We start from the raw sequence: 17486 nt of genomic DNA on the forward strand, positions 1-17486 counted from the left end.
TAAGAAGTGCAAATTTCTATAATATTTTATTCCAGAACATTTGCTTTGTACAACACAATACTTTTTTATCGGATAATAATGAATTAATTTATGCTTCTCTTTCAATATTGTCGTGACTGTAAATTTAATCAGGATCTGACTTCAATTAAATATCATCCATGGAAATAAAATCTCTTGGCTTCTCAGGTATTCGGTGTAAATCGAATTGTATCGTTATCCGAGCACTTTGACGAGAAACTCATTTATTTCTGAAAACGATATCGAATTCAGGTGCATGCGGCGTCTCTTTAATCGACATGAATTTTCAGAGGAAGAGGATATCACGGCGGGTCCCAAAAAGCGTCGTAATCACATCGGTTTCATTTATCTAGTGATTGCATCACGAGCGAGAAGTAGAACAAAACTTTTCTTTTCCTTCTCTTTCTGCTCCCGAGGAGACTTCTTTTATTTGCGCGTAGGTGGGAATTGCGGCTGCAAGGAAGGAATGCGAAAGGATATAACGACCGAAGAAGAATCCAAAGTAAATGTTCTCCATTTCAATGATTTTGATTTTGCAAAGTATATAGAATCCTCATTTCATTTGTAACAGAAGTTTCGACGGGCAATAATCGGGATCATCATTATCACGCTTGACTCCTCATCGCTCAACTTCTCTCGTAATAAGCCTCCTAAGATTCAATGACTTTAATGGAATTGTGTTATAATCAGTCTCGCTTGGAGGAAATGAGCGAATTAGATTGTTTTATCACCATAACTTTCACCATCACTCGTTTCGAGCAAGAGAGGTCCTGTCGAAAACGTCGCGCGGTACGTTGAAATCGGGACACGTTCAATTGAACGAATTCGAAAATATCGCGAAAAACGTTTTGAAATCTATTCATGTAAAATAAAACGTGAAATCTTGGATGTATTCAACTGGAGAATCTGAGGAAAATACCTTGAAGTATATCAGCTTAGATTGAAACTTACGAAATCTTAAATGTTTCCAAGTGAGTTAAGAAAGAAAAAAAAAGGAAGATCTCCTTTTGCAAAGCAAGAATTCCATGCATTCACGATTGCACTTGTTACACAATTTACGACGCTGTTCGTCGTCTCCTCGACGATTCTTCGATTTGGGTGGAACGTCGAAACAAGCTCGTCTCGGAGGTCAGACGCGATAGAGAAAGAGAGAGAATTAAATTCGGGATTTTACCCCGTAAAATCAAGTGTCGCATGTCTTTCGCAACTGAATGAGACTTGGCGGTGGCTAGCATTGCAGCGGTCGACCGACCTGGTAAGGCAACCTGAACAAATACCAGCGTACTTGTAAGAGAAGACCGTACACCCTCTAAGGGAAAGACGGAGCGTGCTTCCAACGAAGTCGACACTCCGTGTTTTCCGTCTTCCGTCTTTCTCTCGCTTTTAGAGCAAGAATCCGTTTTCACATAGTCTCCTTACGAGTCTATCTCACGCAGAGAGAGACTTTTCGCCCGTGGATTTATTACCTTCATTCTAGAAGTTTTTGAAACTTTCGACAATTCCCGCCTCGCGTCTTTAGGTATCTATTTCTCCCGCGGGCGAATCCTGCAAATACGATCGGAATAAATTGTCAAATTTCCTTAAGGAGATCGCAAGATTTTGTGTACTTAAAACGCGAAACGGTTTTGATTCGTGATAATTAATTTCACGCATGAGTGCAAGCATATTCTTGATCTTCCATAGCGGAAAAATTACCATCCGTACTTTTAACCTTTTGCGTCATGATGGGTCTCTCACAGATCCATCTTTTTCCGCTCAGTTTCTAATTATTTTAATGAATTTTTTAACGTTTAAATATCACTTTTTTGTTTTTGTTAAGTCCTTAGAGCATAAATAAGTGTTAGAAAAAAATAAGCAACATATGTTTTTACTTGTATAATTACTATCTATGCATAATAACTATAAACAAGTAGTTAAAATTTGTGCTTAAAAAATGTATATTTTCTACTAAACTATTATCAATACTAAAATTAATACTAAAATTAATACTAATTTAGCACTCAGGATATTTTAAAGTATTTTTCAGATTTTTCCATTATATTGTTTTTTTTTATTAAAAATTGACAATTTTTGGAAAAATCAATACTGTATATCCAAATAAATAATTCGAATATCTCTTGATGTTTTATAAGGGGCTTGTTGATCGTTGAATTCTAAGATTAAGATTATCAAATTTTAAAATCCAAAATGGCGGATATTTATTTTTAATCAAAATTATGTTTTAGAAACTTTATTTAATAAAATTTTTAAAACATAATTTATACTGACAATTCTTATTAATATAAGAAATCCTACAGAAATTCTACGGAAAAAAGTAATTTTGCAAAAATATTTAAAAATTTAGCTAAATACAGATCTGAACAAAATTTTGTTAAAGTATTAAAACAGATCAAATTTATATAAGATAATAAGCGATACTGCAAAAGTTTTGATATTCTAACTACCTTGAGCATCCTACATAATTATTTTGATCCAATTATTTTTAAATCTATATCTACTTCAAAATTTTTAGATATTTCTTCGAAATCGTTCTTTTTCCGTACAAAAATTAAACCCACTCTTTCCTTCCCCAGATAATTATCTATTTTAAAAAAGTGTACATACGTAACTTTTATTTTGCGATTCAAATATAATAACCCTATTCCTATAGCAACTGTATAGGAAGCCGTGTCGCATTAAACGGAGTATTTTGCGCTGATCCTGGTTTATCTCCGGTTTGACATAAAGGCACGCGTATACGACGGGCAAGATGCATTATTCATACAAAAATACCTTTGCTGACAACAAACAAGAAAACGCAAACGCTTCGTGATCCTTTCATCTTCTAGCATTTCGCGTCCATAAAATCAGCTTATGATCCTGACTATATGTATGTACATCTTTATATATCGTACTAATATTACCTAGTTTATGCAAATAGAGCATCTATTAATTGTTTAATTTTTTAAGAATATTTCGTATATAGCTTCCCGATGAAAAAAAAGAATGTTCTTATTCTAAGATATTAATCTCTTTTATATTATTTGATTGAACAATACGCAAGAAAGTCAGTCATTCTATGCCATTTCAATCTAGTTGCTGCATAATTAAAAAAAAATTTTTTTTAATTTGATAATATCACTTATTTATCTATGAGCTTCAAGAGAATTACAAATTTTTAAAAAGTTTTTATCTTTACGTTATGATTTCTTTTGTATAAAAACATAGATTTTAATATTAAAGTTGAGTGAAATTTTTTTGGTATCACATTACATGAGAAGAGTTCTTGTAATTATGTGGGTGGAATTGTTAAATAGTCAGTTTCCAAAAGACTTCACTTCAAAGAATATTCTCTAAATAAAATTTCACTCAAGCATATTTGCATTTTTTAAACGCAACATAAAAGCCATTTTTTATTTACAGGCTTTATTAGTGTAAATAACGTTCAAGAAAATTCTCTATTATTGGAAGAAAGATTCAATAATAAATGAAACTAGTTTCCAATATCCTGAAAAAAAAGTTTCATCTCTCTCAGACCAAATCAAAGATGCTACAAGACATCAAACTTTTAAAAATAATTTTATGCAAGTTACTTTTTAATTAAATAGTCTGATCGAACGTTGGAATCTCGGTTTGGCGAAAAGTTCGATATTAATGAGTGGCAATCGATACAAATATTGCTGATACTCTCTATGTTAAAAGCTCAAAAATTGGTTAATTCTCAAAGTAGACAAGTAAGTGGTGATATTATTAAAATTTGTTTAAATTTACAAAGCAATTTTAATTTAGAAGGAAAGCGTTATTTTTTTATCTGTGTTTATAAAGGTTTAGATTATAAATATTTCGTCATTAAAAATGTGCAATGTATGAAAATCTTGTGTTATATAAAGACTTTGTTCCTCGGATGTAAAATTTACATGTCAATAGCAATATTGCACTGTTAAATTCATTATCAATATCAAATTATATTCAATTTATTGTTAATTTTTAATCATTCATTTTTTAAGTTGCTACTACTCAATATATCATAATTAAAACTCAACAAGAAGGGCAAAAGAAAGTCTTTAACAGTCAAACTGGACCTTAAGTGTTTAAGTAATACTGTGAATTTATAAACTACTTATGTAGTCATTTAAACTGCGCGTCAAATTGATTTTTCAATATTAAAACGCAAATCTGATTGAACTACAGTAGTAACATCACAAATTAAAATTACAATTTAATAACTTGATGCTTATAGACATCTTATAAAGATTTCAATAATGCTTAATTAAAACAATTAATTAAACAATTTAAATAAAAAAATATTAAATTTGGATCAAATTTAGTTTATTATTTAAGTACATATGTAATATGGATATTGTTTACTTTGAAACTAAACATTTCAAACACAGAAATTGATTGATTTACATTTTACAGACATGGCAAAAATAACAAAATGAAAAATAAAAAAACATACTATTGCTTCTTTGATATCTAACAGTACGTCATTCAATATCGATAGGGCTGGTTGAAATAGCATAAATAATCCAAGGTATAGCAGAAATAAAAAACAAAATAAATCAAATAATTCTTTGCCAAACATTTTTCTCTACTAATAAGCGAAATTCTTTACGAACAACGTCAACGAAAGCAATTAAAACATATATACGATTTTTATTCGAGTCATTAATCGAGCTGTTAGTTCGCAGATATATATGTGTATAAACATATATATGCACATTTTACACTGCAAGGCAACAAGCAATAAAAGTAACAAGCAAAAATGTTTTGATTCTACGTGATTTCGCATCTTATTATACATATATATTTACTTATTTAAGTAAGCAATCACTTTATACATGTGCGTACTGCGGGTATTATGGAATCGATGTCGTCGAGTTATATATATTTTTTACATTCATAGTAAACGTGTCGAAAATTTTGATGAGGGACGAGTAGCACGGAATCAAAATTTATTTTATTATAGAAAGATCGAGGATTGCACTCACCGCAGAAACCATTGAGCTCAGGTTTTCTGATTCCTATTTCATGGCTCTCGTAAATCACATTTCTCATATAAATCAGATCTGTTTGCTTATTTATTTAGCTATTACTTATTTATTATTCTCAAGCCGATTCCGGGCATCTTACGTTATACAATTTATATAACTTATATGTGAAATCTCATATTATATATTAGCGTTACCGCGGTGTATAAAATATATAAAGTATATAAAATAAAAAAAAAATTAATAATAAAAAAGCTTTAATAAAAATGTAACAAATAAAGAATTATTTCTTCCTTTTCTAAAAAAAATCAAATAAGTTTATTTTTCAAAATTTATAGTGCCAAGTTGTTCTCTATCAATAGTTATGTTATGAATTTTGTTCCGGTAAGAATCAAATAAAAAACGGGAAATATAACAGTTTAATATTTGCTTTTGTTAATAACAATTTGTAAAATTTTACAAATAAGAAAATAATGCTTAATACTTTAAATAATATTTTCTCCATTTTTGTCATTATTATTTAATATCATAAAAAAAGGTAAGTGTAAAATATTACAGGATATAAATATGTAGTAAACATAATATTTTTTCAGAAAGCAAAGATCTAGAGATTTTTATTTGTTTTTTAAATGAATCTTCAAAATATTAATCAAAGTCTAAAATTTTGTTTTTATATTCATTGTGTTTTGTGTGTGTGTGTGTGTGTGTGTGTATCAAGAAGAAAATTATTATACAGTAAACATTTTAAAAATAAATTGGTTGTTTGTTTGTTTCCTAAATATTTAATCCTTTAATTATACATAACTTCAAAACAACCGAGATATAATCAATAATCATGAAGCTGAATATCTCTCAAAACGTTCAGAATTTAAGAAACTTATTATTATGCGCGAGGCAGCGTGTCCCACCAGCAGGCCGCAGCTAATTTGAAAGATTATGTGAATAATTCGACGGTTCTGACATTCCAGAAGTGAGAGAGCTTGAATCCTAAACTCTCGGAAAGTAAAGATTAAAGCATACACATTCGACAGTCAGAACGGATTAACTCCAGCTACTTAACTGTTAAAACACCCGTGCGCGCAGTAGAAAACTTATTAATATGATACATAAAATATGCATAGAACACTCAAGTATTCATGGTACATGCCGCGATCATTACAAACTTTTGCGTTTTATGAACAGCATCGTATTCTAAGGAGCCACCAAGGTGTAGTTTATAAAGTGGCTGTCGTCTCGCGTTAGTCTATCTAAAGAAACCGGCTCTATCGGCTCGTTTAAGAACGCCAAGAGCAAATCCTCTTGCTTTCTTCAGAGAAGAAAGTTGACTGAGAACGGCCGCGGTAATCCAGCTGAAAATTGCCTGGATCGCGAGAGAAAATATGCTCTACGTTTGATACCCGAGCGCTTCGCCTTATACATGAAACGGGAGATAGAGATTTATCGGATGATCGCGTGGACCGTTCCAAAAGGGCAAAGAAACTATCAACTGTGCGATTCGTAAATTCAAATGAAACAGCGACGAGGGATCGTTTATTTCACTCACCCGAAAGGCGTCTCGCAATTCTTGCTCTTCCTGATGTTGATCTGTGGGCGCCGCCGTGCTCGCGCCGCCGATATTGCTGACGATCTCGACGAATTCCTCGAAGCTGACGTTTCCATCACCTAAAGAAAAATCATAAGATAAACGAATAAGTTGGCTGAGCAGATTAAGCTGTTATATTAGGATGAGGCTCTCATATATTCATTGCACTTAGTAAATAAACAAATATAAAAAAATTCACGATGTTTGTCGAGAATTATAGTGTATACGTGTATAAAAAAAAAAAACAAATCACTCAATAATGATGTTTATTTAAAAATGTCATATATTATCTTGAAAAAAATAAAAAATAGTAGTCTTGATTTAAAAAGTAAAAAATATCCACTATCACGCTAGTAAATAATTAGTGAGCAAAAATTAATAATCGTATGTACGTATTAATCAAGCGTATTAGTAAATAACTAGCGTACAAGTTTTCCTTATAAAAGAAAAAATATGTATCTAGTAAAGATACAAAAAATATATATTTTTAGTAAAGATACATATGTAATTAAATAAATGTAGAATATTATAAAGAAAGATAATAAAACAGAGTCAAAATTTTTCCATAAAGGACGTTTCAAATTGGTCAATCTCTATGTTGTCTGAACTAAAATACAAAGCTAATTAAATAAGAAAATTTTCTATATTTGGTCAAAGCAGATTTTACAAGCAAGATTTTACTGCTTAAATATTTCTGCGTAAATTTATATACATATTTGATTCTGCAAACTGCACGTCTAAATCTTTTTTCAGTTTCAAAACACAATTACGAACAGAACCAGAGTAGTAATATCACTTAATAAATTAACAAGAAAGGCTTTATAATTAAATTTATTTTCATCTGTCCAAATTCGTATCATATAAAATATAAAGCTTAAAATTATCCGGGGAATTTTGTGAAAACGCATTTTTTTCTATATGAAAACTTTGTTTTGCAACAAGTATTTTCTAATAAATGATTGGTAATTGTAAATAAAAGAAATGTTCTTTTATTGCTTTTGAGAGAGAGAGAGAGAGAGGGGGGGGGGAAGGAGATGCTGCATGCTTATATTCATCAGAATTTCACAATTTTATGATTTTATATCTTACAACAGGCTTAAGTTGAGTTCAGAAACTTCACCCGAATATTCTTGTCTCCGTTTTTTAAACACTTAAAGATATTTTAGGTTTAAACGGTTTTTAAGTTTTTATTGAACAAAACACTATATTGGATTCAAACCCTAAAATCCTATAAAAATATTTAAAATTGAAATATCTTTATTAAATATTTGTTTTGTAAAGATGTTTTAAACGTTAACACTGTACTTTTTACAGTGTAGAAACGGAACAGAGCTTCAGCGTCTATTCTTTTTGCTTTCTCTTAATCTTGCTCTACGAAATGATGGAGAGGTAGAAGCGTTTAGTTCGTGAACAAAGTATTGGACAGACCTGCTACAAGACATAGGAATATATTGTGGAATTTTGGTGAAAATAAGCAGTCGTGCAGCACCCTCTTTTGTATCTCTTCTTCTTTCTCTCTTTCTCTTACATCAAGAATAGAAGAAAGCATTTTTTTTGTTGCACAATTACAATTTGTTTATTAGCAAATATTTGCAGCAAAATGAGATTTCTATGCGGCGTAAAAAAATTGCGAAAGAAAACTTGTAAAAAAATTAACTGATTTCAAACATTTCACTTATAGATAAATTTTAATCCTATTTTATCAAAATTAAAATATCAATTAATTTACAACTTATTTTTTAAATCTTATTATTTTAATATTTTTCTTTAACAATCATTTTATTTAACGACCGGTGTAATAATTACCCTACATGATTTATCAAAAAAATTTGATAATAATATGACTAGATTTTCAAAGGCAACGAGAAACTGAACGGTTTATCTTATCTTCTAATAATTATTTTTATATGAGCTTTTTTAAGATGAAATAAGATAATGTCGCAGTCCTGTACAGTAATATGGCAATATATATAAATCCGACAACCTTTTTAATTAAATGTGATTTAATTGCGCATGTAGAATAGAGAAAAGCCTGATTACAGAAAGAAGAATTTCTCTCAGTCGTTTAAATGCAGATCCAACACTCCTGAGCTCTCCGAGGAGCTGGAAAGGGCAGCCTTCTGATTAAAGAAATTAATTCATTCTTAATCTAGACATTGAGTTTTTCCCTCAACTTCTCTCAGTTCTTTCTTCAGTAAACCGAGCAAGTTCAATAAAAAAATCTGGCTGACCGTTTTGAGTGTACAATAGTTCCTTATTGAAGGGACAAAAGTTACGTTGATATTAAATACAACTATCGCTATATGTTTGTCGGGCACTTCACGTCGAACGCGAGAAATCTTTCCCGCATTCTGGTAAAGCGGTTTCATAGCGTAAATGCTTTCCAGCCTTCTAGGCGGTCGTCGGAACCCCTTTATCATGCTAGACGCGTCATAATAAGAGGGAAGTACACGGCAATATTCGCACAAAAGCAGGAGAATGGGCGCGAGAGCGAACGAACTTTATACACCCTACGATCCGGAGTAATACCCTTGTATGCAGAATTTTCCCCGCGTAAAAAAGTACCGCGCGGCATCTTTCTCCTCAACTTTTAAGAGAGTTTTTTGCCGAGGCTGATTCTCAGCTTGTCGTACTCTGCTTCGTGCAAACGCTTAATTACGACTTCTCGCGCGCGTAACACTTCCTATTAATTCATGACTCTCAAAAATGGTCGTCGCGTAATTCTTTCATTTACAATGTCGGTTTAATGAATATTAAAACTGCTACTTCATCATAATCTTATGCTTTTAAAAATAATTTAATGTATTGACATTGTTAATCAATACATTAAATTATTTTTAAGAGTGTAAGATTATATTGAAATGAATCATAAACTGAGAACAGTATTTTTAATATTTATAACTATAATTACATATTATCATAATTATTACCGCTATAATATTAATATATCTACTCGTAATAAAAACTGTCGTTCTTTTATTTTAAAAGTGACAAAAAAAAAGTTTTTCAGGAAAGAGAAAAACTATTTTTTAACTTAACAGAAAATTATTAACTGATCAAATAATATCAGTAAAAAGAATATACTCTTAGAAATATATCAAACATCACTTTTGTTATATATTTTCGTATAATCAATCCTTAAAAAATATTCTTTCTGAGTTGTAACGATTTTGATAACAAATTAAATATATGCATATAGAAAAACTATACACAGTTATTATTGTATTATAATATTATTATTATAGCAGTAATAACCATAATTATGATGAGATATAATTACAATAAAAAATATCAAAGATTTTTCTCTCTGTACAATAAAGATGAAACAAATGTTTTCTTTGGCAAAAAGTAGGAAGTGCCGTAAAAGTACATTCTACAATTTATGAATGCAAGTAGTTTTTTTATTTTTATCACGCAGATATTATCAACACAAGAACTAGTGTTTCATTTTCAAATATAAAATTGTTATATAATCTGTTTATTTTATCCATATTTTAAAGCATTTTATGTAACTTTCGTTTTTACAAGCATTTGCTTAAATAAGCGAGAACAAAAGCATGTATGTGAGTGTATTTTTGCTCCGTTTCACCCAATGTTTTCCGTTCCACTACATTAACGGTGCGAACGAGACAAAAATTTGCGAGCACGTAAACAAGTATAATCGAAAAACCAACGTGTATCGATCGTTGCGGAGAAGGATTGAGTTCGCGGATCGGGTTAACATTCGGTAATATTTGAAAAAAATAAATCACGAACGAATGCGGGAACACGTTTATCGGATGATAAACCATTGAGGGCCATGTCGAGAATTTGAACGATTCGAAGCTGGCGTCGAGTAATTTGCATAATTCGACCACCGCCTAAATAAATGTGGTGTTGTTACAATCGACGACATTACAATCTATTTCGTATCCGTCGGTCATCCCCAAACGAGCTAATTCCTGCGCAGCTGCTGACAGATCCGCGCTGGACCTGCAGTATGGCGATGAAGTCATGTATTATACAACACGTAATTACAATTCTACATTGCACGTTTAACTAAGAGAAAGATCGAAAATACTCGAGACTTCAACGTTATTATAAAGGAAGAAAAAAACAGTCATTTTGTACACGAAAAAAGATGTTGTATTAACAGTATTAGCAACTGCAATATAATTGAAAATAATCTTGTTCATATTTATTAAATAACAGTATTAATAAAATAAATAACATTTTATTAAAACAAAAGCGTGGTGTGTTGACAGGATTAGCCAACAGCAGTGTAACTGAAAATAATCTTGTTTATACACTGTTCTTAACGAAATAAATAACATTTTATTAAAACAACAGTATGAAATATTTATTTCATTAATGTCGTTATAACAAGACAATTCTTAATTAAACTGTTGTCAGTTAATGCTGTTAATACACCATTGTTTTCATTATTATACCTTACATTATAATGCAATTCTTACAAATTAAAATGCTTGGTACTCTATAAAAAAGGAAGAAGACAGCGCTTTTACTTTACAAGAATTTTTCTTATTCTGCGAGTTAATAGCATTGATATAAATGGTACTTTTCTTCAACTATATAAATTTTTATATGAGATGAGGGAGAGAGAGAGAGAGAGAGAGAGAGAGAGAGAGAGAGAGAGAGATAAATTGCAGTTAATCCATTAATGTCCAGAGAGAAAAAGAAAAGAAAGAAATTACGCCCCGTATAATAGAGTACTATTTTTGGGGAACGGAGAATTTTAATAAGTTTACGAATTTTACCGAGTTACTTTTTGTCATGTCATTTTCTGAAACTATTTAATTTCTGTTCGAAATTTAATTATAAAAAAATTTTTCGCAGTGAGTTTATTACAATTTTTAAGATTTGGGAAAATTTGGGGGGATTATCAGAATGATTGTGTGAATCCGATAATTTATCGGCTCTCAATTTATTTCTGAATAATTAATTTAATTTAAAATGAATGTTAGCTCAACATCTTAACACTCGGAACTAAAAGGCGCTTCGTATTTAAAGTTTGAATAATTAATTGTAAAATTTTTTTGTTGCAACAAACAAAGATTCGAGAAAGTATCCGATTAAAGCATACGGATAAAAGACATAAATTTTAAATAAAGAAGCATCTACAATATTGTAAGTAAGTTTCAGTCAATATCAAGGAGATTCTTTTTCTTTTTTCTTCCGTTCTGAATTTCTGCTCTACAGTTCCGTAAAGTTACCGCTACTAGACGCAATTCTATCTTGTTACAGTTGATAAGTTCTTATCAGGCATCTTAGACATGTATAATAACGTTTGATTCGAGGAAAATATAAGATGCAACATAAAGGACGAAATTTCCATTCTACAAAAGAATCGCGTGAACAAACTTTATTTTATTACAAGAATATTCACCATGAGTTGCTTTCAAATGTGTAGTAGCTGCAATAAAGAATCTTTCAGGTGACTAATACTCTTTCCCCTTTCACTTTTTGTCTATTGTGTTTCTGATATTTTTATTTATCTCAGATGGTTTTATCCCATACTGAGAGAAAACGATTTGGTATTTGTGACTATAATTGTAAGGTAAAATAATTATTTATAGTTATTATATATTGCTCATATTGTTACTGATAATAATTATATATAGTTTTACTAAAAAATTTATAGTTGCATAAAAAATCACTATAATTCTATGAGTTTATAATCATTATATATTTCATTATAAATTATAATAATTTTCGATGCTAAAGTCTTGGTAAAAAATAACAGACATATTTTTTTTCATTAATCTGGAATTCTTGTATTATTACTTATTGGTTAGCGGTATTATATATATAAGTTTAAAAGATTCTTAAAACAGAAGATAATTTATTATAGCAAATTCCATAAATCAATTTTTCAGCTAAAATTATAAATAATGGTAAATAAAATGCCAAGGCTGTATATATATATATATATATTTTTTATATTTATAACTGGCGGGATTTGGTATTTGCGGCAATGAGCTTTCGAGTTCCTGACGCCTAATAATAATAATAATAATAATATTTATAACTATATGGAGAGATTTTTTTCTTATAGTTTACTCTAAAAATATAGTAGTCATGGGACAACATTGTATTTCGAAGAATTTTATATAAATCTCTCTCACACTACAATAAAATATGAAATAAGTCTGATTAAATTTACTGAAGTGTATAATAAAAATCTTTAAAATATTATTTTGTACTATAACTAGTATATTTTACTCTCTAAATCTGAATCAGCATATAGTCACTGATTACACAGTGGCATACTTAGCACTGAAAATCAGTGAAGTTTACCTAAAAAAAGAAGAATGTTTGAGCATTATATAACATAAAATATTGACATTTTGACGTTAATTTCAATCTTCCAATACCGTATTCATTGAATTTAAGCACTAAAACAAAGTTAGTTAGATCACATAATAAAGATTAGCTAGATTAGGAATTTCATATTTAATTCATTGATTACCAGTGGCATACTTGACACTGATGTCAGTGATTATCCACTGATTCAGATTTAGAGAATAAGGATAAATTTTAAGAGAGAAAATTCTCTCCGTATATTTCGTCTTTTTTTGTATCTAATAGTATATAAAATTGCAATAAAGATAATACGAGTATAAATTGTCACTATTAGTATAAAAATACAGCTCCTAACCATAATTATTTTATCACGCAATTATATTATATAATATATAATCACAATACCAAACACTTTTTTCTCGATTCAGATGTTCCATTTCAGAATAAAAAAAAACGCGAGCAAATATTATCTATCAATCTCTTACATTGAATCTGTTATTCACTGACATATTTTTCGGCGGACTTAACTTTTCAAATCTTTCTTACATCCGTGACTCTGACGATTGGAGAACGTGCGCTCGTTTCGCTCTTATTCTCCTATAAAATGTAGCGTACGGAAATGTGTCGGAAATGAAGAAAATATGCGCGTGCATTGGACAGCCTTTCTCATCTCGATGAAAAATCCCCTCCGATAAAATCTACAATCGGAAGCGATCGCACGCCTCGACGCGTCTTTTATCGAAGCTGTCGAGACGTGGAAGCGTACGCGCGCGCTTTTTAAAGAGTCCTCATTTACAGCGTGCCACCCACTCTCAAGATTTCCGGCTGCAGCCGACGTCGTAGACTAAGCACCAGCCTAAGCGGATTTTAACCGGATAACTGTCGGTGTAAACGGGATTTAGGTGACGATAATGCCGTCGGAAGGAACACCCTCGAATGCATTGCCTCGGGAATTTTGCGGTGCATATATACGTATACACGCATACATACATGTTGACTTTTGCAGCAACTTTCCATTGCAGCACTTCACGTGTGTATGCAACGGCACGCACGCAAACCTGCGCGTGCGGAAAATGCCGGTGTTTGCGTGGGATCAGCCCGCTTTCGCGCGATCTCGCTGCACGGATGGTTAAGTGTGTAAACGCGGACTACGTGATAACGATACGTGCCCATTTCCGCGAAGAATGTGAACATAAAGTGTGTTACAACGTCGGTAAAATATAACGTTATGTTGCACTTGCAAATTCGCTGGCAATAACATTCAGGTAGGAGCGAACCAAAGTACGTATTCGTTTGGACGGCCAACGACAGTTTACGATGTACGGCGAATCATCTGACGTTTTGCGTACGTGACTATTTGGCATTTCTGCCTTTTTTACAGCTTTTCTGTGTTGTTTTGTTTATGCTAAGTAAGGTGACATCTTCATTTGCGCAATAAAGGTTCTTGGAAATCATTATAACGTCATGTCACCTAAGATTTTGAAATTTCGAATATAATTGTTAATAAGCAGAAGATCTATGTGGATGCTTATTTATTCGTGGATTATTGATAAAAATGTATAACATTTTGTAATTTTTAAAAAATATAATAAAATATAGTATACATATATATTAGTGATACGAAATAGTTGCCTTGTAACTTTCTCAATCCCATTCTCTGACTAAAAAAATTCTAAAAATGGTAATTAAAAATTTCAAGTTTAGAAACTTCAGTACGAAAATCTAAATTTGTAAAAGTATAAAATATTAAAAAACATAATAAGCAGATTATGCTATATAAAATTCTAGAAAGAACGCTTTTCATTAAAATAATTGCGATTTCAAGAATTCGAAACTTCAAATCATTGAAAATAATGATCGATAAATTAGGAAAATCCAATCGGCAGGTTATAATGTAAAATTTCAAGAATTTTTCATTTCTGTATTGCCCACATTTCTGAGAATATTCTCTACATTTCCAAGAATTTTCTATTTCCAAGAATATTTCAAATTTTAAGAATTGCGAATATTCCTAGATTTGTAATCATACATGTCATTCTTGAAAATCGATGAAATATTGGAAATAAAAAAGCTAAAGCAAATCAGATTCCAACTAAATATTTTAATTTCAAAAAATAAAACCTAATTTTTCTCTTTATTTATAAGCATTTTTATTATAAGCAGGAATATAACTATAATCATTTTAATAGATCACAATTTATAAGATATTAAACAGAAATCAATTTTATCATTAACAAAATTACATAAATATTTGACATACTGATTTATTAAATAATTCCAGTTTCTGTCTTAAGTTCTTCTTTTTAAGTTTCCGAAAAATTATTGTAACATTGAGTAATAAAAAAATTCAGATTCACATTTACATTTTAAATGTAATAGCAAACATTTTTATAGACCATGTTACAACCAAAAAAATTAGCATTAAAAAAAATACATTTTTTGAATACGCGTGTTATTCTGAATTTAGCCTTTAGCAAAAATAATAAATCTCGGTGAAATCTCGGTCTATATGGCAGTATTTAAAAAATCAACATTATAGACTCCACACAACTTCGGGGGAACGATTTTAATTATGCTACTTTATCCGTAGCTTTATCTTTCAAATTTCTGTTAATTAGGCAAGGTAATGTTTTGCCGCGGAAAGTTCGAAAGTATTTCATAATTAGATACTCCGGTGTTATGTTAGCAGTGTACTTTTGGACTATCAGAAGCTAAGACTACAATTATCTAGAATCAGAGCAGGCAGGCGATTTAATCGAGAGATTACTCTGATTCCACACAGAATCTCGCGTAGAATTAATCAATATGCGATTACAATCATCGATCTGACCCACATAATTCTCTGGTCCTCATTTCGTAGTAGGTAGCCTATGACCCGAACGTGTGTGCGGAATACCATCGTGAGTCACAAGTACGCGTACGTATTACAATTACACGTGCAAGCTCACAGGGAGTGGACGCCACCCCGAGGTGTACGACCCTCCGGTGGGGGTATTTTCTGATATAGCGCGGATTCGTCGCGTGTATTATACCATGTATTACATGCCCCACGTACGTACGTATGCGCGGGCATACAAATTGACTGCGTGTTACGATACGGATCGATCGGGATTTCCGATGAAATTCCATAAGCGTAACTCGGGTAAGGCGACGATCGAGGAGAGATAGGGATCTCGTGCCTCTCGCTCTCGCAATCTTCCCACGGAGGAGAGTGGATCAATCACGTGACCCGATGAAGAAGCCCCGCGGTGTTGGCATATTACGAATGTCACGGCCGCATAGTAGCCCCACATATTCCCGAAAATGCTCGTGCTCTCGTTTTTCTCACTCATCGCACTGTATCGCGTACATGTTGCAAAAAGCGTCGATTATTGGCTTCGTTTCGTCCATCCGTCCATCCGTTTTGCATCTATGTATCGTTTTTCCTTGCTTTCTCCCCTTCCCGCTTCTGCAGCTCGTTCTCTTTTTTTTTTCTGTTAATCCGTTCAGTCGTTAAAATTCTCATTAAATCTGCGAATATGGCGATCATTCTACGTTTTAGATGGTGGCTGTCTGTCCTAACAAAGGTACAAGTTACGTAACGAGTTACGTATCTCGCCCGATGAAGATAAATTCCAATAATTTTCTTGTAAAAAAGGGAAAAGAATGACAATACTTCATTCGCAGCTTTTCACTTTGCGATACGGCAAATTTGATAATTAAGCCAATTTAAACGTTCACCGTTACAGAATGATAAACGCCGTTAGATTAGCGCTGTTGTCCGATTTTCGACCGGAGACTCCGATTTTTTGAATGAATTTTCGACTCTCCGGCAGACACAGAAAGTCTCCAACTTATTGTTTTAATTTTTGATAACCTTATTTTAATTCGCGAATAGTCATCTCGGGTGTTTTCATATCCTAACGGCAAAAAAATGTAAATTATTGTAAAATATTGTATTTTGTAACATATTCGATTATTAATTTAACATAATGTGATTTATGTTATTTAAATATTTTGTTACATTGATATTCAACATTTATGTTAAAATAACATAATTTATGAGTAATTACACAAATAACATAAAAATAAGGTATCTTAAAACGTAAACTTTAAGATAAATAAATCCCTTTCTTAAAGAGAATACTATTAGAAAGTAACAATTTTGTTAGTGATAGTCAACAATCGACCGGCAGGAGAGCTATCGATTTCCAGCGGAATATTAAGTCGAAAGGTTGCAAAACTGACAATGAGTTCAGGATCCATTTTCATCTCTTAATTTGCGCTCTTTTCTCTGGGATCTCTCGACTTCCGACTGTCACGGCGGATTTGTGGGTCATTTCGTTTCGTTTGTTAAGTGTCGCGGTAGCGCCGGCACGAAAACCACTTGCGGAGACGAGAATTTAATTCTGGCGCGGACACGCGCTCGAGGATATGAATCGCGCGAACTACTAAACTCCCGCGTATGAAGGACTCGTGTGATTGGAGCGCGGTTTCCCTCGCCTTTTGTTCTCCATGATTTCATATATCGTCGAAAGCGGAAAACAGCGCTAAATTGTAAACAGCCGATATTCCGAATCCGATAACACATCGGCAATCGAACGATCTTCAATTCCGTCACGTTATTCTCGTCC

At 31.8% G+C, this 17486-nt stretch overlaps 1 protein-coding gene across 1 annotated transcript in view; it reads right to left on the reverse strand.

Moving 5' to 3' along the window:
• The window catches only part of LOC108752294 (calmodulin-like), a 101902-nt gene that overhangs the window by 25316 nt on the left and 59100 nt on the right, over positions 1-17486 (reverse strand). Inside the window, exon 4 of the mRNA XM_018493025.1 lies at positions 6532-6650. Within this exon, the coding sequence (XP_018348527.1) occupies positions 6532-6650 (119 nt within the window). The remainder of the gene's footprint in view (positions 1-6531; positions 6651-17486) is intronic.

Source organism: Trachymyrmex septentrionalis, unplaced genomic scaffold (genome assembly GCF_001594115.1).
Source record: "Trachymyrmex septentrionalis isolate Tsep2-gDNA-1 unplaced genomic scaffold, Tsep1.0 scaffold6, whole genome shotgun sequence".
Classification (NCBI taxonomy): domain Eukaryota; kingdom Metazoa; phylum Arthropoda; class Insecta; order Hymenoptera; family Formicidae; genus Trachymyrmex; species Trachymyrmex septentrionalis.